The sequence below is a fragment of the Syngnathus leptorhynchus genome, chromosome 3 (assembly GCF_054491065.1).
Source record: "Syngnathus leptorhynchus isolate UIUO chromosome 3, UIUO_Slep, whole genome shotgun sequence".
Classification (NCBI taxonomy): domain Eukaryota; kingdom Metazoa; phylum Chordata; class Actinopteri; order Syngnathiformes; family Syngnathidae; genus Syngnathus; species Syngnathus leptorhynchus.
In genome coordinates this window covers 2,487,509-2,508,346 of record NC_141197.1, presented here as the reverse complement: position 1 = coordinate 2,508,346, position 20,838 = coordinate 2,487,509, and the positions used below count along the sequence as shown (strand labels likewise).

At 44.4% G+C, this 20,838-nt stretch overlaps 1 protein-coding gene across 2 annotated transcripts in view; it reads right to left on the bottom strand.

Annotated features, from left to right (window-relative positions):
* Positions 1 to 1,826: 1,826 nt before the first annotated feature.
* Positions 1,827 to 20,838, bottom strand: part of LOC147058852 (USP6 N-terminal-like protein) — a 43,455-nt gene continuing 24,443 nt past the window's right edge. The window contains exons 9-14 of one of the 2 annotated variants that reach the window (XM_085907169.1): positions 11,078 to 11,198; positions 9,391 to 9,485; positions 9,214 to 9,279; positions 7,999 to 8,098; positions 2,857 to 3,009; positions 1,827 to 2,509 (exon numbers count right to left, since the gene is read on the bottom strand). In XM_085907169.1, coding sequence (XP_085763295.1) covers positions 2,187 to 2,509; positions 2,857 to 3,009; positions 7,999 to 8,098; positions 9,214 to 9,279; positions 9,391 to 9,485; positions 11,078 to 11,198 — 858 coding nt within the window. In that variant the 3' untranslated portion in view covers positions 1,827 to 2,186. The remainder of the gene's footprint in view (positions 2,510 to 2,856; positions 3,010 to 7,998; positions 8,099 to 9,213; positions 9,280 to 9,390; positions 9,486 to 11,077; positions 11,199 to 20,838) is intronic. The other variant, XM_085907167.1, reaches the window with a different exon arrangement.

Sequence of the window (20,838 nt, the reverse complement as noted above, 5' to 3'; positions counted from 1 at the left end):
CAACACCAAAAACAGAGATGAACCAGCAACAACAGGCTAAACGATCCGGTATGCTAACGTGACATATACACAAACGAGGAGCTGAGAACGGGCCTGACGTAACATTCAGTTATTCAAGTAAGTATTACATAAATAACACGTTTATCAAACCATCTGTGTCACTCCAATTCATTAAATCCATCGATCTTGCTTTATGTAAACAATGCCGCGTATGCGCCGCATATGCTGACGTCGGACCCGTTGTAAGTTGCATTTCTAATTATTCCACAGACCCATATAAGGATATATAAAGTGTATCTCAAATAACTATCATATTACAACAATATTATCAAACCATCTGTGTCACTCTATATCATTAAATCCATCGATCAAATTCCTCGTTCTTATGTCAACAACGCCGCGCGTGCGCTTCAGAGATCTAGTATATAACTATATTGTAGCGTTAACAAAGTACCAGGAAAGACATAAACGGCTCTTTATTTAACAAAACAAGAGTTCAACGAGCCAACAATTACTGAACTGTAACAATAAAAACATCTACAAGTTGCTACACTAAATAAAATACAGTGGAGTCTCGGTTTTCAACCACAATCCGTTCCGGAAGGCTGTTCGAGAAGTGAATCGATCGAATTCCGAATCATATTTTCCCATTACAAATAATGGAAAAAAAAATTATCCGTTACAACCAAAAAAAAAAACGCCTTTTTTAAAGCATTTTTTCATTCGCGCATTTTTGTCCGATCACGCAACCGCAGCGCACTGCCAATGCGCAACCGTGGCGCGTCGCCGACCGTAGAACTGCACTGGTCGCATTATTGTGACAGAGTCGTCGCTGAAATCTAGAAAATATTTTTAAAGTCCTGATGTACTTTCCAAAATTTAAGTGGACCTCAGTGCGCAGGGAGCTTGATTTTGTCCGATCGCAAAAGAAAGCTCCGTAGAGTATGATCGATCGTGCGTATGAGCCATGTCCGAGCCCCATCCATGGTCCCCGGACAGCCACCCGGCCGAGCACCGGTCCCCGACTTCCATCCATGGAGGTGAAAGAGAGCTCCCGTCGAGAAGGACCGGGCGTGCGTAAAAGCCATAATAGTTCTTCAAACATTCTGTGTCACTCCAAATCATTAAATCCTTCAAAAGCTTCGTCCTCCATGTCACTTACAAACAAAGCCGCTAATGATGCCGGTAGTACGTGGGGCGTGCGTAAAAGCCATGTCCGAGCCCCATCCACCGTCCCCGTTATTCAACAAAACAAGAGTTCAACGAGCCAACAACTACTCAATCGTCATCTTCGTCATCCCGTGATTGAATCCTTTGCCCTTTATGTAAACAACCGCCGCGCAGCACGGGTGACGTCACTTGCAGTTCAAATGCTACATCGCGGTTTGTTTATCGCAGTTTCACTACGTTGCGGATTTTTGAATTTTGAAAATTTGTGAAAATAATCACATATAAGTCGCTCCTGGGTATAAGTCGCCCCCCTACCCAAACTATGACAAAAACCGCGACTTATAGTCCGAAAATTACGGTAATTTTTGACCCTTTTAGAGTGAATGAGCCCTAGCGCCCTCTATTGATGAGCAGCCACTGATCATGAGGCAACAAAACGAACTGTAAAACTGACTGTGTGTGTGTGTGTGTGTGTGTGTGTGTGTGTGTGTGTGTGTGTGTGTGTGTGTGTGTGTGTGTGTGTGTGTGTGTGTGTGTGTTCATTTGTGCAAAAATCTATTAGAAAATCAGAAGCCGAACTGATGACATTTTTTTGTCTAACGTTTGTGGAGCATCAGTGTCTGTAAAGGCAACCCTTTGTTGTGATTTTGCTGTGAAGTAAAGGCGTGAAGCTTGTGGATTTCTTTTGCTTCATAGTGCAGAATTGGAGATTTAAAATACTGTCCCTTGAAAATGAGAATCTGTTCTCACTTTCCTTACCTGGATAAATAAGGGTTAAATGAAACAAAAGAGTGCTATTTCTAAAGAGTGCTATAGGAAACAGAATGCGTTGCAAATGTACCTCATGCTAGCCTGTTCACAGAGCAAAGCATTTGGACAAGGCAATTAAAATTTAATGTTCATAGAGAGTAACAAGAATAGGCTGGTATTGAACATACAATGAGCATTTTCATCAAGTGTTCAGGGCTGGACCTGGGTCAGGGTCCTATTGGAGGACAGAGAATCCGACAGCTGGCCTAGGGAAGTAGGGGCTGGTAAGGCGGTGGCCCGGTAAGTGGGAATTCATCTGAGTTGTACAAGGCCTGGTTGTGGATAATAACGGGATCTGGGGAAGGAAGCGGAACCTGCTCATCATTAACAGGATGCAGATCATTGATATCTTTGCAAGGGCTCTGGTCTGGGGATATGAAATCTGGCTGGTTGGATATGATGTGGAAGCTGAGTCCTGCTTTAGGACAACCACTGGCTGAGGAGCGCTTTCCTCTGGATGGCTCCAGTGGACTCAGCAGCAATGGCAGCTCCTGGCCTAATGGCTTACGTGGTAACTCTTCAGGCTTCCCTGAGAAAACAAGTGGATAGTATTGGTGAAAGGAATATATTGTGTGTGTGTGTGTGGGGGGGGGGGGGGGGGGGGGGTATTGAGATTGGTTAGCACTCAAAACAAACAAACAATTTCAGGTCAAATATGTGTTTCCTCTTTTTGTGTGTCAGATTTATTTTGGGCTCACAGAATTTTCTATATTGGCTGTAGATGTGAATGGTTGTATCTATGTTATTCCTGTGTTGTCCTTTGAGACTGTTGGAAAAAGCACGATGTATAAGTTAATGACTTATTTTAGTGCTCAGTGTGTTGGTTGTTATGCACTAAAATAAGACAATCTGGAAGCTGTCAAAACTGTTATCTACCTGGGGGAGGAAAATCCAGCTTCATCTTTCGTAATTCAGTCATAGAGGCCTGTAGCTGTTCAATGACTATGTCGTCACTGTAAAAAAAGGTCTGAGCAATTCTCTCCAGCAGGAATTCTCGAAGCTCCTCCAAAGACATCTTCATGAGATGCTCTGTGCAAACAAAAATGCACTTGCATCAGGCTATGTTCACATCATACAAGTGATCCAAAAAGTTGTATTCTTACAATTCCTCAAAGTGATCTGAAACTTTACAGTTTCAGCTGACTGTCTCTTTTTCTTAGATGAAATGCTAAAAAAAAAAATGCAAGTATAAAGAGATAGAATGTTAATAGAAAGGTTTAAAATGTATAGTACATTTTGCTTTTGGGAGCTAAACCAAACATGTTAGTATGAATTCATTGTCACTTGACTGGTGCCTCAAATGCTAAAGTTGGTTACAGGGGTGGAGCTAGAAAATTGTCAGTGGGGTGGCCAGCGAATCACTACAAAGTGGCTTTAAGATGGTGCATGCAGCCACAAGCACACAGCTGTGACTTTACACCTCTACCAAGGCTACATGGCGCACATGGCCTAGAAGTAATTTTTATCCACAGTCAGGGTTTCATGAAATAACATGTACATATAACCAATACCATAATGCCCATAAAACACAACCTTGCCCAACGCACACATAATACAGGCAGGAACACATCAAAGTAAAAAGCAATGTTTATCTTCATATTATAGATAATGCCCTTTGCTTTGTTGTTGGCTTTTCTGCATAATTGTAGTAATTTGTGCAGTAATTCACCCTTTAACAGCTAATCAGAGTGATCGGTGTCACCACGTTTAGCATGTACCCTATTTTCTGGACAACAAATCACAGGTTTTTTTTCATAGTTTGGCTGGGGGTGTAACTTATTTTCTGGAGCGACTTATGTGTGAATTTATTAACACATATGATACCATTTTACAAGCTATTTTTACACTAAACCGCAAGAGGTCACTCTAGGCCTGTGTTGATAATTTCTGCAACTGACGAGTCTGAAGTAAGTGATGCAGAAGAGAAAGCGCCGCATCTTCTATCTTCGGAGTTTGCGAAGTAGTTTAAAAGTGACACTGAGGATGAATATTTCATTGGATTTAGTGATTTGGGGTGACACGAATGGTTTGATAAACTTGTGAGCATGTTATTCATGCTATAGTTATCTGAATAACTCTTAATATGTTATGTTAACATACCAGGCATGTTCTCAGTTCGTTGTTTATGTGTCATGTAATGGTAGCATACCGTACAATTATTCAGGCTGTTGTTGCCTCTATTCTATTTTTATTTTAAATTGCCTTTCAAGATGACATGTCTGTTCTCGGTGTTGGATTTTATCAAATAAATTTCCGCCAAAAATGTGACTCATACTCCGTTGTGACTTTTATATATTTTTTTCTTCTTCATTATGCATTTTATGGCTGGTGCGATTTGTACTCCGGAGCGATTTATAATCCAGAAAATAGGGTACTGTTGATTATCCATTCAAGTAATACCTAGGAAGCATTGCTATTAATAATGTTGATGATGTACCATAACCATTGTGGGTTGGGCAGACACCATAAGCATCGAGTGAACCATGCTGAAGTGCATTTGCAGTTGTTTTGGTGACATCAGAGTTACCGTAATTTTCGGACAATAAATTGCTCCGGAGTATAAGTCGCACCAGCCATAAAATACACAATAAAGTGAAAAAAAACATATATAAGTCACACCGGAGTATAAGTCGCACTTTTGGGGCAAATTTGTTTGTCAAAATCCAACACCAAAAACAGACACTAACCAGCAACAACAGGCTAAACGATACGGTATGCTAACGTGACATATACACAAACGAGGAGCTGAGAACGGGCCTGACGTAACATTCAGAGTTATTCAAGTAAGTATTACATAAATAATCGCTGCTCCGCTGTTTTCCTGTCTGGCCCGTGCATCATACATATTATCAACCCTGCTGTGAGCTCCATGCTCTGGTGGACTTCCCTGTCCGCCATGATTCATCCAGCATGAAGTCAACCCGGATTCGTTACACAAACGCAGTGCTTCTCCAGCTCCGGCACTGCCGGTTTGCTCCCCCACTTGCACTGCGACGCTTTCCGGACATCGCTCGCCGTCACCACCGGAGATACATCCACCGTGGAGCTCGACGCAACTACCACATCGATGACTCCACTGCCATAAACACCATCTGGTCCTACACCCGCCGCCATCCACCGAGAAACATGAATAGGAAGGTGGATCACAGTGCATTGGCTAGCCTAGCTCGGGTAGCTCAAACCAACACTGTGACGTCAATCTGGGACTACTTAACATTCGCTCCCTCACCGGCAAAGGACAGCTGCTACAGGACCTCCTCCTTGACAGCAAGTTTGACTTTCTGTGTTTGACTGAAACATGGCAACATCCTGGTGACTTTTCTCAGTTGAATGAATCATGTTCACCCGGGTTTGTTTATATGAGCAAACCACGCCTCAATGGTCGAGGAGGAGGTCTAGCAATATTTCATCGTGAGACTTGGAAGGTCTCATCTGTTTCGGTGCCAGAGACCAGTTCTTTTGAATCTGTTGCTCTGCAGCTAAATGGACCCACTCCAATTATTTTAGCTAATATCTACCGTCCACCCAAACCAAATAAGGACTTTATTTTGGAATTCACTGCATTCCTCACTCACATCTGCTCACTTTCCTCCAACATCATTCTGCTTGGGGACTTAAATATCCACATGGATAACTCCAACACCACTCTCACTAAGGATTTTATCTTCTGCCTGGACAGTTTTGGACTTAAACAATACATTAATTTCCCCACCCACACCAAAGGCCCTATTTTAAATCTAGTCTGCTGCTCCGGTGTCACTCCTCTTAACTGTTCTCCTGTTGATCTGGGAGCAGGTCTCTCTGATCATTTATTAGTTTCTTTTAATCTCAGTCTAACACTGTCCAAAATCAAACAATCACGTACCATATCCTCCCGCAATATCAAAAATATCAATTTAGCAGATTTCACCTCAGCCATTGGCAGTCTCCCCACCGTCACCCCCCCATATACCCTGGATCAGCTTGTTTCTGCTTCCGACACTGGACTACAAACTCTGCTAAAGTCATTTGCCCCCTCATAACCCGAACAGTTTCTTTCCCCCACTCTGCACCCTGGTTCTCAACTCATCTACGTCATCTGAAAGCCAAAGGACGACAGCTGTAGCGGCTTTCTCGCAAAACTCGACTCATGATTCATAAACTGTTGTACCATACTCACATAATGCAATATAAGGCTGCAATTTCCTCCGCAAAATCACACTATTTTGCGGAGAAAATTGCAGCTGGTGCGGGGAACACCAGAGCCCTGTTTTCCATAATTAATAATTCAACCCGCCCACGTGACTCCCTCCCCCCACACTTCTACTCTACCGGTCACTGTAACACCCTGATGTCCTTCTTTGACAATAAAATAGCCACTATCCACCAACAACTGACCTCTCACATGTCGAGCTATTCATCTTCTTTCCTTCCTCATCCCACCCCCACCTCTCTTTCCTGCTTCCAACATCCCTCTGCTGCTGATCTATCCAAACTCATTCGGAATTTAAAGCCATCTACATGTCAACTTGACCCTCTGCCTACTCCTCTGGTTTTAGCCTCCCTCCCCTCTCTGCTCCCCCTGATTACTGCTATTATCAATTCTTCCCTCACCTCTGGTTCTGTCCCTCTATCTCTCAAATCTGCTACAGTTACTCCAATTATTAAAAAAAACAGGTTTAGACCCCAATATCCTCAGTACCTTCCGTACCATCTCCAACCTGCCATTTCTGTCCAGAATTCTCAGATCCACACCCACCTCACTAATAATAATCTATACGAACAGTTACAGTCTGGTTTTCGCCCTCGACACAGTACAGAAACAGTCCTAATCACTAATGATCTCCTGATTGCAGCCAACTCTGGTCTCATATCCATACTCATTCTTCTTGATTTAAGTGCAGCTTTTGACACTATCTCCCACTCCCGGTCCTATTTATGGAGCTCTCTTCCACCTCCGTAGCTGGAAGTTCGGCACCATGTCCGAGCCCCATCCACCGTCCCCGGACAGCCACCCGGCCGAGCGCCGGCCCCCACTTCCATCCACGGAGGTGGAAGAGAGCTCCATAGAATAGGAGCGTGCCTGCGTAAAAGCCATGTCCGAGCCCCATCCACCGTCCCCGGACAGCCACCCGGCCGAGCGCCGGCCCCCAACTTCCATCCACGGAGGTGAAAGAGAGCTCCCGTCGAGAAGGATCGGGCGTGCGTAAAAGCCATAATAGTTTTTCAAACCTTCTGTGTCACTCCAAATCATGAAATCCTTCAAACCCTTCGTCCTCCGTGTCACTTACAAACAAAGCCGCTAATGACGCCGGTGGTACGTTGGGCCCTTCGTCATCTTTGTCATCCCGTGATCGAATCCTTTGCCCTTTATGTAAACAACTCCCGCGCGGCACGGGTGACGTCACTGCAGTTCAAATGACAGTAATCCCTTGCTACATCGCGGTTCGTTCATAGCGGTTTCACAACATGGCGGATTTTTGAATTTTGAAAATTTGTGAAAAAAATCACATATAAGTCGCTCCTGAGTATAAGTCGCCCCCCGCCACACCCAAACTAAGAAAAAAAACGCGACTTATAGTCTGAAAATTACGGTAGTTTGATGTGTTTACACCTGTCCAAGTGAACTGCACAAAGATGGAATATGAAGTCCAGTTCAATTAAAACATACAACAGGGTGGTGGTGCACTATTTTGAAAGCATGAACAAGATCATGGTGACTGAGGCAAGGATATCTTCATTTAGGATAATAAAAAAATCTTGGTGATTGGTTATTACATTATACAGAATCAAACATGAGGTTATTTTTGCGAATGGTTTTAATTCTACTTCTTTGGCCAATGATATCTCATTGGGTGATAATGTTGATTGATGAAATATGTCCCATTATCATGTAAGACAGAGGCAAAGCAGACAAATTAATGTCCTAGTAAGGTTACTTCTTTACATTACAGAAAAGATTCACTAAAGAATGTGCATTCATAAATCTGTAGTAGTCTAGTATGTCAACAAAAAATGGCAAGCTGTTTGACATCTTACTTTTGTGTATCTTCAAGATGGTGTAAGACATGGCGGTGAGGAGCCTCTCTCCCTCCAGAATGAAAACGTCCCAAAGGCGTAGGGTCAAAGTAAACGGTGTCTGCAAAAATCACATCATCACTCTGGATTAATGAATTTATGGCATCTCCTAGCATCTCCTTCTTTTGTTTTGTTTTAGCGTCCAGCAGACTATACCGAAACGGCAAAATGACTCAGTGGGAAAGAAAAGTGCTGACAGTGGTGCCAAACCCCCACCACAGGATTGTAGGCCTGAATTGGTTTGGAATAGATAGACACTTCATATTGCTTCTAATGTATATATATATATATATCTCAATAATAATGATGTTGCATGACATTTCAAAGAGATTTTGTAATGGTTTTGTTAGGACCCGCCTCTCTAAGCCTCCTTCCAGGACCAGAGGTGCTTCATCTCGCACCTGAGGCCAATCAGCAATTAACCATCTGCAGCTCATCAGCTCAGCAGGGCTATATAGCTGCCTGCCTCCCAGTCACCAGTTGCAGGTTCGTGTTGTCAGCTCCAGGGTGAGGATCTCTTCTCAGTCACCAGTGGCAGGTTTGTGTTGTCAGCTCCAGTGTGAGGATCTCTCTCTAGCTGCTGCTGCTGGATTCCTTCTTGATTTGGATCACAAGCCTCCTCTCACCTGTGGTAATTCCTGACTTTCTGTGGATTTCTTTTTGTGAATTACAAGTCTAGTTCCCCCCCCCCCCCCCCCCGAGTTTTTCCTGTGTGGATTTTTCTAGAGACTAAAGAGAATTACCTTTGTTGCCGTTATTTCCTGAGTTCTCCTAGACCGACTTGTCTTGTACTCTGAGAATTAAACACGCCTTTGAAGGCTAAGTCTCACTTCCGTTGTGTCGTGCGTTTGGGGTCGAAGACAAACCTTAACAGGTTTAGCTTTAAAGAGTGCCTGCCTGTAGTTCATCCAAAGATGGCTTGAGGTTATATAGTACATGTTCTTCCACATATAATCATCCGAGCATGTCTCTACTACCATGCTGGAACAGAAAAAGGCATTCCCCGAACTGTTGAAAAAAAATCCAATGTCCATCTTGAAAACTTTAAACCAACTACTAAGAAAAAAAACCCAAAGATGAAGATTAAAGAAAAAGATGGGTCCTATCCTTCCCTTTCAGTATTGTGTTCATAAATCTGTCTCGGTCAATGGAGTATATCTTGATCAATTTACTCACCCTATCAATGAAACACTGTAAGAACCATTTAGTACTGTAAATCCCTGCAGACATCTGTTCTTTGTCCTACAGAGAAACATTTAATGGTTAACCAACAAACCTTAATAAAATTGAAGAATTGGACACTCCACTGTGTGTTCACAGATGTACTGGTAATGTAACAGTGTCACGCCTCACCATATGTTTTTTTAGTTTGGGAATGAGTTTGGAAATGATCTGATCATGATGTGCCTGGAATCGCTGAAGTTTTGGGAACCCAGGAATAAAATGGCCTCAACGGCCAGTCAGAACCGCAATCGGCAGCTACCCGGGGACATGAACTGCAACCGGCGGCGTTCCTGGAGCCAGGGCCACAATCGCGGCACACACTGGGGACCTGAACCGCAATCGGCGGCAAACTCGGGGACATGAACCGCAATCGGGGGCAAACTCGGGGACATGAACCGCAATCGGCGGCAAACTCGGGGACATGAACCGCAATCGGCGGCAAACTCGGGGACATGAACCGCAATCGGCGGCAACTCGGGGACATGAACCGCAATCGGCGGCAACTCGGGGACATGAACCGCAATCGGCGGCAACTCGGGGACATGAACCGCAATCGGCGGCAACTCGGGGACATGAACCGCAATCGGCGGCAACTCGGGGACATGAACCGCAATCGGCGGCAACATGAACCGCAATCGGCGGCAACTCGGGGACATGGACCGCACTCGGCGGCAAACTCGGGGACATGAACCGCAATCGGCGGCAAACTCGGGGACATGAATCGCAATCGGCGGCAAACTCGGGGACATGAACCGCAATCGGCGGCAACTCGGGGACATGAACCGCAATCGGCGGCAACTCGGGGACATGGACCGCAATCGGCGGCAATTCGGGGGCATGAACCACAATCGGCGGCAACTCTGGAAGTCCGTACGCCAATCGGCGGCAACTCTGGAAGTCCATACCGCAATCAGCGGCATTCGGAAGGCGAGGCTGTGCGCAGCGGTAAGAGCCATCACGCGCCCCAGCTGTGGGAGTGGGGCCAGGGACGATCGCGGGTCCGGCGCAACTGGCTCAAATTCCGGTGACGGTCGCAGGTCCAGCGACAGCCGCGGTGGGGCCCGATGGCGGCTACGGGTCTAGCGCCGCTAGCAGGAGCTCCGGTTACGGCCGCGGCTCCGGCGTCGCTAGGATGACGTCCGACGGCGGCCGTGGAGCGGATGCCGTGGTGCCGATGCCCGATGGCGGCCAGAAGGAACTCCGATGGCGGCCGCGGAACTGGTGTCGCTGGAGCGAAGTCCGACGGCGACAGCAGAGCCGATCGCGCTGGAACAAGCTCGGATGACGGACGTTGATCGGGCGTCGCTGACGGGAGCTGGTGGAGGATGTTGGTCCATGTGCTGGTCGCTGAAGTGGTCGGATCATTCTGTCTTGCTTAGGAAATGGAGCAGGGCGACCAAGTGCAGCTTGGACCAGGGTTTATTGGAGGAACTCAAAACAGACTCGGCAAACTGACATGACTTGACAAAACGATAACATGACTGACTACCTGAAACAGACTTGAAAACGACAGGAACCAAAAAGACATGAAGACGACAGCAACCGCGACAAAAACAGACACATCCGACGGGGCATGGGGGGCAGACAGGACTTATATACATGACAGGTAACAAGAGGCAGGTGAGCATAATCAAACTAATCAGGGGCACACAGGAGGGGAGAGGCGAGCACACGGGCGAAACCATGACAAAAGACACATGGAGGAACGGCTGGGTACGAGACGTGACACATGCAGCAAACTGCAAAATAACTATTTCCTATTCTTAGGAGCGCAACATCTCAAAAAGCATACGTCATCTTCAAAACATAATCTCACCATGCATGGCGTGTTTCTGGTTTGCCAGTAGCTGTGTCAGAGCCCAGAAAGCATCTTCCTCATTCATGTACATGAGCAGTAGTGCAGCGATCTGACTCATGCCCTGGCAATAGCTCACCTCCTGCAGACCACAGGAGAAGGTGAAAACAATTACATAGACGGGTTTCCACAGCTTGCCTGATGCTGACAGAGCAGCACAGCTTAAGGATGATTTGTGGCATTGTGCACAGTAGTTGCAGCCAACAGCTGAACAGAACCTAATTCCTAGCATACCTTCCCTCTCCTTGCCACAGTACTTTAACACTATACATTCATGCACAAAAACCCTTCTTCAAAAAGAAGTAACTACAAAATGAAATGTTTGTATAGAAACTACATATGTGAATGCTCATGAGCTGACACTGAGCTGAAACACTGTGAATTTGATTGATTTGCTGAAATATAGAATGTGAGTCTTTAATTTGGAAAATTGCAGCCATAGCTAAGTGTCTTTCCTGTGCCGGTCCCAAGCCCGGGTAGTAAATGCAGAGGGTTGCGTCAGGGAGGGCATCCAGCGTAAAAATTTGTCAAAATTTCCTATGTGGCGACCCATGAGGGAAAAAGCTTTCAAAGTCTTTAATTTGGAAAGGTTTGACACAGTCAAAAAAATGTAGCAGAATGAGGTAAATATGTAGACAATCTTAGAATTTGTGTATTTCATTGTGAATATTTTGGAGATAATAACAAAATATACAGTGCATAAGTTATTCTTGAATTCACCAAGCTAAATCAATGATGAATTGCACCCCAAATTCCATGATGTACAGCCAACTCTATCACCATGGATGGCGATGCAGTCTTATACTTGGAATGCACATTTATCTTCTCCGTTTTGTAAGTGAACTCCAAGGTATGTGGAAACAGTTTCTACTAGGGATGTCACAGAATGCCAAAAAATAAATCAACATAAACCCAGAACTGAAAAAAGAACTGCAAACAACTAGCGCTATTTTTTTATGCAAATAAAATACTCTCCAACATGCAAAATAATAATAACATATCTGATAATGAAATGTTAAAGAAATGATAATATCATTGTTTTTTAGGAAACCACAATATTGATAGCTTGACTTATGGGGTGATACATTGTATAATACATTTCTGGTTTATTCCGTATTTTTCGGACTATAAATCAAGTTTTTTTTTCCATAGTTTGGGTGGGGGGGGGGGCGACTTAAACTCAGGAGCGACTTATACGTGATTTTTTTTCACAAATTTTCAAAATTCAAAAATCTGCGATGTAGTGAAACCGGGAAAAACGAACCGCGATGTAGCAAGGGATTACTGTAATTTGAACTGCAAGTGACGACAGCGGCGCGGTGGTTGTTTACATAAATGACAAAGGATTCAATCACGAGATGACGAAGATGATGAAGGGCACCACGTTTGAAGGATTTAATGATTTGGAGTGACACAAGGTTTGAAAAACTTATTTATGTTATAGTTATTTGAGGCGGCTCGGTGGGGCAGTGGGTAGCACGTCCGCCTCACAGTGCGGGTTCGATTCCACCTCCGGCCCTCCCTGTGTGGAGTTTGCATGTTCTCTCCGTGTCCGTGTGGGTTTTCTCCGGGCACTCCGGTTTCCTTCCACATCCCAAAAACATGCTTGATAGGTCGATTGAGCACTCCAAATTGTCCCTAGGTGTGAGTGCGAATGGTTGTTCGTCTCTGTGTGCCCTGCGATTGGTTGGCAACCAGTTCAGGGTGTCCCCCGCCTACTGCCCGATGACGGCTGGGATAGGCTCCAGCACGCCCGCGACCCCCGTGGGGACTAAACGGTTCAGAAACTGAATGAATGAATGAATGAATAGTTATTTGATATACAGTGGAGCCTCAGTTTTCGAACGTCCCGGTTCTCGAACAAATTCAAACAAAAAATTCGAGATTTTTTTTGCTTAGGATGTCGGACGAAATTCTGTTGTCGAACCTCGCGAGATGAGCCGAGAGGACCCGCATCCCAACTGACTCCGTTCGTTATTACATTCTCGTTACTCTGGGGATTGCATCAACTCTAATCATGCCTCCAAAGGAAGCAAGTGGGAGCAGTAAAGCCATCCTAAATCACATAGCTGGCCGGGCAACGTTAGCCTAGGCGACTCTCGCGGGCATTCCCCCGCCCGCCGCGACAGCGTATCCCCCTCCCCCTTGCTACTTTTCCGTGCTTTTTCACATTTGCCATTCTCATCCCTGTATTAAACAAATTAGCTTTCAAACATTTACTTAAAAGACCAAGCGATAATAGCCGTTACTAAAATTACTTAACAGTAAACTGACTTCCCTGGCAAAGTGCGCTTGCCCGCCATGATGGGAAACCAATAGAAACAAACCACAATAATCGCCCAGTAATTTATCAAAATCGGGGACAAAAACAGCTTTAAACTGCTTTTTGGCCTTTAATTAACCTGTAGTGGCCGATTCGGCTGGAGTTTGTTTTTGCTCCCTCTCCCCGACCCCACTTCTCCCAAGCTGGGAGACATATGTGACATTAGGTGACACCCAAGCTGACAGCGGCTATCTAGATTCTCGTGGACCAAATTCAGGATGAGGGAACTGCAGCGGATTACCCCTCCTCGAAGACACTGCCAGTACGATCGAGGGCTCCTCCGACAGCTCTTCGCTTTGGCCTGGACATCCACTTTTTGATTTCCATATTATGTATTTTATGTGCCCTCTTTGCATCCATTGCAGCCTAGTGATTCTGAAAGGGGGATCCTTCCATCTGTGGTCCCTTCTCAAGGTTTCTCATTTTTCCCCTGGTAGGGTTTTTTTTAGTTTTTCCTTGTCCTTTTGGGAGCTCAAGATCAGTGGATGCTTTGAGAATAATTGTCAATTGTTTGTCTATGTGAAGCCCTTTGAGACTGCTTGTGATTTAGGGCTATACAAATAAACTTGACTTGATTTGACTATCACAGATACATACCAGAGAGAAAGACAATGCTGCTCGCTTTGATGTCTATTGTTATGCAAATGTAGCAGGTGTTTATGCTAATGAGTATAGCATCCTTGTGTGACATCCGGTCAGGTGTCACATCCTGTGTCAGGTGTCACATCCAGTGTCAGGTGTCACATCCGGTCAGGTGTCACATCCTGTGTCAGGTGTCTCATCCTGTGTCAGGTGTCACATCCTGTGTCAGGTGTCTCATCCTGTGTCAGGTGTCACATCCTGTGTCAGGTGTCTCATCCTGTGTCAGGTGTTACATCCGGTCAGGTGTCTCATCCTGTGTCAGGTGTTACATGGTGATGCTCGTCCCATCCGGTCAGGTGTTCTATCCTGGTGTCAGACAGAGAGGCGTCATCTCCCCGTGCGTCAGACAGAAAGGCGCCATCTTGGCTGGCCAAGATGGCGTCTTCCTGGTTGTCGCGGGGGGAGATGACCCTATTGGTTATTGCGGGCGGCGGCATGTCTGGGCGGGCGGCGGCATGTCTGGACATGTATTTTTTACTTTACCAAGCTATTTTAGCTATTTTATCTATCGCCATATTGGTCATGGTTAATATTACGCAGGTGTGCATGCTAAACATGCTAATGTGTTTGATGGCCTGATGGTGCATGTATTGGGGGGTATCACCAGTCAGTGTGTAAATTGATGAAAGCGGATGAAGACAAACTGTCTTCATTTTACCAGTTCGCATCACATATGATGTGTAAATGTATTTGGGGTGTCACCATATTGGTTGGTGGTATTATAGCTTTAGCCATATTGGTGGAGGCAATGTCTGTGGCCCCACATGCTAATGTGTGGTATTTTAACACGTTAATGTATTTGGTAGCATTTCATGACTGTATCCGTGTCTCTTATAGTACCTCTATATACGGTTCTGCATGTTAGTGTGTGGTATTTTAAGCCATATTGTTGGAGGCATGTTGGAGGATGGTTATGTATTTGGTTGCATTTTTTTTCTGCTGTAGCCATGCCCTTTGGAGGCCTGTTGGGGGATGTTAATGTATTTGGTTGTAGTGTTGATGGCTCTGCATACTAATGTGTTTGACGGTATTTTATTTTTTATTTTTTTTTAGCCATATTGGTGGAAGTGAGTTGGGGTATGTTTATGTATTTGGTTGTATTTTTTGATTGTATCCATACTTCTTGTAGCAATGTCTGCAAAAGAAAGCATGGTCAATGTGTTTTTTCACATGACTAGGCCATCATAGTCGTCTCCATTTGATGGCTCTAGCCGTCTCCTTAGGGGGGTGATGATCAGACAGGATGGAGCCGTTGGTGGAGGTAAGTTGGGGCATATTTATGTATTTTGGTTGTATTATTTATTTATTTATTTATTTTTTTGGGTTGTATCCATGCTTCTTGTAGCAATGTCTGCAAAAGAAAGCATGGTCAATATGTTTTTTTCACACTACTAGACCACCGTGGCCGTCTCCATTTGATTGTCTCCGTTTCTGCATTGGTGTTGATGGCTCTAGCCGCCTTCTTAGGAGGGTTGGTGATCAGACAGGATGGAGTCGTTGTATGAGTCGTCAATGTGCAAATTGTTGAAGGTGTCTCAAGACAAACCGTCTCCGTCAACCATTAGCTTTAGCAGAGCGTTCTAGTGCAGGTTGTATCTCTGATAGTTATAATTTGTTTAGATGGGTTTATGAAAGTTGTGTAAGTTAATAGCTTTTGACTAAAAAACATGTGATACAGAGAGGTGTGGTTTGAAAAGGGGTGGGACCGGTAGCATCTATATTACGGCTCGCTTGAGGGGTGAGTTCACAGAAAAAATTTAAGCTAAAGCTACGCTGCTAAACCACAAACCTGAAGATCGGATCATGATTGCGGAAACGCCGGTCAGCATCCACCTATGCCACAAAGGCTCAGCTGGACTTGCGGATGCTCCCAAGAGGAAGAAAATGTTTCTCCAACGTGTACAGAGGCCTCCTACAGAGAAGCTTGAGCAAAACTGGCGCTTAACACCGGAGACCATGTGGGGATTTAGATTTTCTTATGAGGTTGGTGAGGTGTCATTCTACATGAGGGACGAAGCCCCGCCAGGAGCAGCCAACGTCTGCAGATTTGACGATGCAAGCACAGCATGTGGTGATGACAGCTCAAAAGGATCTTTGAACTCAAACGACTGGGCCATCGTAAGTGAGCTGGCACCCAGAGTGATGGAAGATTTTCTTGATGAATATGGAACACAGGGCGAGTTGTACATCACTTGGGTATCAAGGATTACAGCGAGCGGGAAATGTTTTTTACGTCTTAAAGTTTCTCCTCAAACTATTGATGGCCCTGAAGATGGGGAGGTGAATGAAATACTGTATTTCGCCATACAAGTGTTTAGCAGTGAATGTGGGATTTTTCAGACATTATTGAATATACCGCTTTCTGAATGGTATCAAAGAATGGAAGGCTGTGGAGACACTATTTCGGAACTTTTTCTTTCTAGCCGCGCTTGGATCAACATTGTAGGAGTGAAGCGGCGGTTAGTTTTAGACTAAATTAACTTTAAACTGTTCAAAAAAAAATCTCCCCAAACCACACCCCCACCTCACCACCCCCCTCCTTCACCTCTTGTCATAGAAAGGCGGGATCGTAGTCATTAGCATACCTGTGTAAATTGTATAAGAGAGGTCATGATCGTATGGCCCGTCCCACATGCCTTCCCAAGCCGTCACAGCTCAACCATCTAAGAGAGACCGAAGATTGAAAGCAGCGATGCCTCAAAGAAGACCAACAAGACGACTTCTGCCAAGTTTTCCTGCCATGGAGAATGGTCCAGGAGAAAAGACTTCCAGAGGTGTGCAGACCGTGCCTGATTGTACAGTTACACTCTGGTCTACTCCTGACAGCTCCGACACAGAGTCGGGTCTGGGGGGCAGCATATCACCAAACTCAGAAGGACCAAGCACCAGCTCATACGTGTCTACAACGAGGCCGCAGCCAGAGAGACCGAGCGTCGACTTTTCAACAGCTGCAACGAGGCCGAGCGTGTCACCTTCAGCTATGGGGCTGCCTCTCATCACGTCTGCAGCTGTATCCCCGTCGCTATTGCAGCAAACCGACCTGGAGGCAAAGGTGTACGCACAAGCCAGCCGATTCGACCGTCTCTTCCCAGGACCCGGCGTCATTTTGCCATCATCATCATCAGCCTTCGATGCATTTGGCAGTCCTGCAAGCCCCCCACAACCATCACCACAGAGAGGTGACGGACCACGATATGCAACAGCGGAGGAGGAGTTTTGGTCAGCGTCTCCTTCCGTAGAGCTGATTGACAACGCAGGCGTCTCATATCCGATAGCTGGTATGTACATGGCGCCATTAATGGAGGGTGACGTGACACATGTGCTCAGTCCAGACCAGGGCATCATGGTAGCCGGTGACTGTGGTTTTGCTGGCTATGAGGATGCCGTTGTGAGCCACCCCGTAAGGCCCGATGACCAACACCCCGTCATGGACCCTACAGTGGCCGGGGAGCTCACGTCAGCAGAGGACATGGATATAGGATGGTACCTTGATATCCTGGAACAACCTACAACGACAGAGGCCTGCAACAACCAACCAAAGGAGTTCGTCCCGCTGGGTGAGGATGCTGACTGGGATGAATTCGCTATGGAAATACCACAATTACCCTGGTTAGTAGTTGAAGATTACATGCGTGTCAAACTTTTGATTGTTCATCTTCTGTACAATACATTGATGGAGCATGCTAAGGAGACGTGTGACGGTTGTATTCTTGATGATCTGAGTCAAATGCATCATACCTGCCTATATGTTGAAGAGAGCTACTTTTATTTTTACAATAATTACGCTAAGATAATGGCTGAACTATGCAATACGAATTTTCTCCACACATTATCGACCATGCTTTTCTATTTCAATACAGCAGCCCCTCTTAAAACGATCCGCAGTACAGCTACATTCATTTTACAAGAACTGGCCCCAGAGTGCAGTATCTTCACGCGATTAAGGGCTATAAAAAAAGAATATAAAGCTAATGTGGAATTGACCGAATCAGACATTGATCTTCTATTCAGAACTTTTGGAAAACGAGAATGGGTAACATTATCAGGAGAATGATTGTGAGATATTACTACCGTATCCAAAATTGGACGGATATTCTAGAGAAAGTCATCTCACAAAACAATGTCAATGATGTTTCTCTCCAGAAAATGCTTGCATTAATGTCAAAAGTCCGATCGCTGTCAGAATCATTGTTTCAAACACCATGGGACAATTTAGTCATCCACTCTGTCATGTCAAGTTTAGCAGGTTTGTCTGAAAAAATGAACTGTATTCTTAATGTGTGGGCTCAAATTGGTGTAGGGCAATTGATGACTGTTTTGACTTTGTTTACAGATTGTGTTAAATTTCACATACAAAACAATATACCAATTGATATTACAGGAGAGTTAAAGAGATTTAAAAATCTAATTGAGTCAAAGGTTTCCCCCTCTGTATTATATACTCTGATCAGTGTTTTTACTCAATAGTGTTTTAATAATGTGACCTGATTGCTTTTTACTCCTTAGTAGTGTTTTTTTTTTTTTTTTTGGGTTGTTGTTTTTTTAAATAAAGTGTATTATGTTTCTTTTAAACACTAATGTGATCTGATTGTTGTTGTTTCTTTTAAACACTAATGTGATCTGATTGTTTTACTATTAAAAAAAAAAAAAGGGAAAAAAAAAAAGCGTTTCTGTGTGTGTGTGTGTGTGTTTCATTAATCCCACCACACGCCGATTTGCATCATAACAAACCTAACAATGCCTCGGAAGAGATGTCTCGAGAGAGTCTATTATAATGCTAAGAACCCAGGTAGTTTTGGTGGTCCAGAGCGTTTACATAGAGCAGCGGTTGTTAGCTGTAAAAACATTAATATAAAAAAGGTGAAAGCATTTCTATCACAACAAGACACCTATAGTCTGCATAAACCGGTCAGAATAAACTTTCCTAGAAACCGTGTTTTTATAAGAGCCCCAAAAAGACAATTTCAAGCAGATTTATGCGACATGCAATCGTTTGCCCGGTGCAACGACGGCTATAAGTATATTTTAACCGTGATTGACATTTTCACAAAGTATGCATATGCTCGAGTTCTGAAAGCTAAAACAGGAGCGCATGTTACAAAGGCATTTGAATCTATCTTATCAGATAGCGATGCTCCTTTACGGCTCCAAACAGACAAAGGAAAAGAATTCTTCAACAAGCCCTTCCAAAAATTAATGGCCCACCATAATATCCAGCACTTTGCAACGTCTTCAGAGACGAAAGCGCAAACTGTGGAGAGATTCAACAAAACATTAAAAACACGCATGTGGAGATATTTTACAGCTAAAAATACACATAGGTACGTGGACGTGATTGCGAGCCTTCTAACCAGCTATAATAATAGCTATCACAGCAGTATAAAAATGGCCCCAAGTGCCGTCACCGTTGGCAACATAGATACTGTGTTCCGGCATCTGTATGCAAATGCTCCTATCCGTCATGAAAAAAAGCCCCGTTTTGCCCTGGGGGAAATTGTTAGGATTTCCAAATTAAGAGGGGTTTTTGATAAGGCATACCTGCAAAGTTTCAGTGATGAGCTATTCAGAATAACAAAATGTCTCCGCCGTGTTCCACCCGTCTACAAGATAGCTGATTTAGATGATGTGGAAATAGAAGGTACTTTTTATGAAGCAGAATTGCAAAACGTGAAAATTAGTAATAATAAAATTTTCCGCATACAACGAATTTTGAAATCACGCGTCGTGGCGGGTAGACGTGAGATGCTGGTGCAATGGGTCGGTTGGCCGTCCAAATTTAACAGTTGGGTACCAGCGAGCAGTGTCAAAAACATATGATGCAAGATAAAACAGCCATTGTGTGAAACATACAAGATGAGTGAAGTTCAAAGAGAATTTTACGTCACGCTGGCTTCGAATGCTAGCATGCATGTTTTCAAAGATAATAGCTTATCCGAATTTAAAATTGAGTTAGCGAGACACATAGAGTTAGAGGGGTCATGGGAAGTCGGTTTATGCGAAATATCCTACGTTAATTCAATCCTCGACATCCCTGAGAAAAAGCGCAGCTTTTACCTCAAACAACCCAAGATGGATACACCCCGCGGAGATGGGCTTCAGAGCGACCTGGAATCACGTCATATGCTGAAAGTACGAGGCGGGATCTTCAAAAGCTACGACTCCTTAGCTTCTGAAATTCAAACCTTATTAAGTAAAGCTAGTAATAAAAAGACCGCTGTGAAATTTGATCATCATAAGCAAAGGTTCGTGTTTACGGGGGAAGAAGGTTTAAGAATAATGTTCAAAAGCCCTCTAGCGTTTGTTTTAGGAACTAACCATGAACATTGGATAGCACTGAAACCGGAAGGTGTCATTGCCCCCCACCCCGCTGACAAGAGAGCTGGACGTTACCACATGTTTGTTTACACTGATTTAATTCACCACCAGACGATCGGAGACGCATTCGCGCCCATGCTTAGAACAATCGCTATCGAGGGTGAATACGGTGATGTTGTTTGCAAGACATTTAATCCTGTTTACTATTTAAAAGTAAGCCGCAGGCATATTGAGACCATTACGATCAGTCTACGGTCAGATCAAAACACTCCGTTAGATTTCGAATACGGCAAAGTAATTCTCATTCTGCATTTTAGATTGAAATAAAAATAAAATAAAAATGATGCCCTTAACTACACACCCCGACTTGAACCGTTTTATAAACTATTACGAGAACCAAGCCGGTGGCTCATTTACAGGCTTTCAAGGTAGCCCGGTCCAA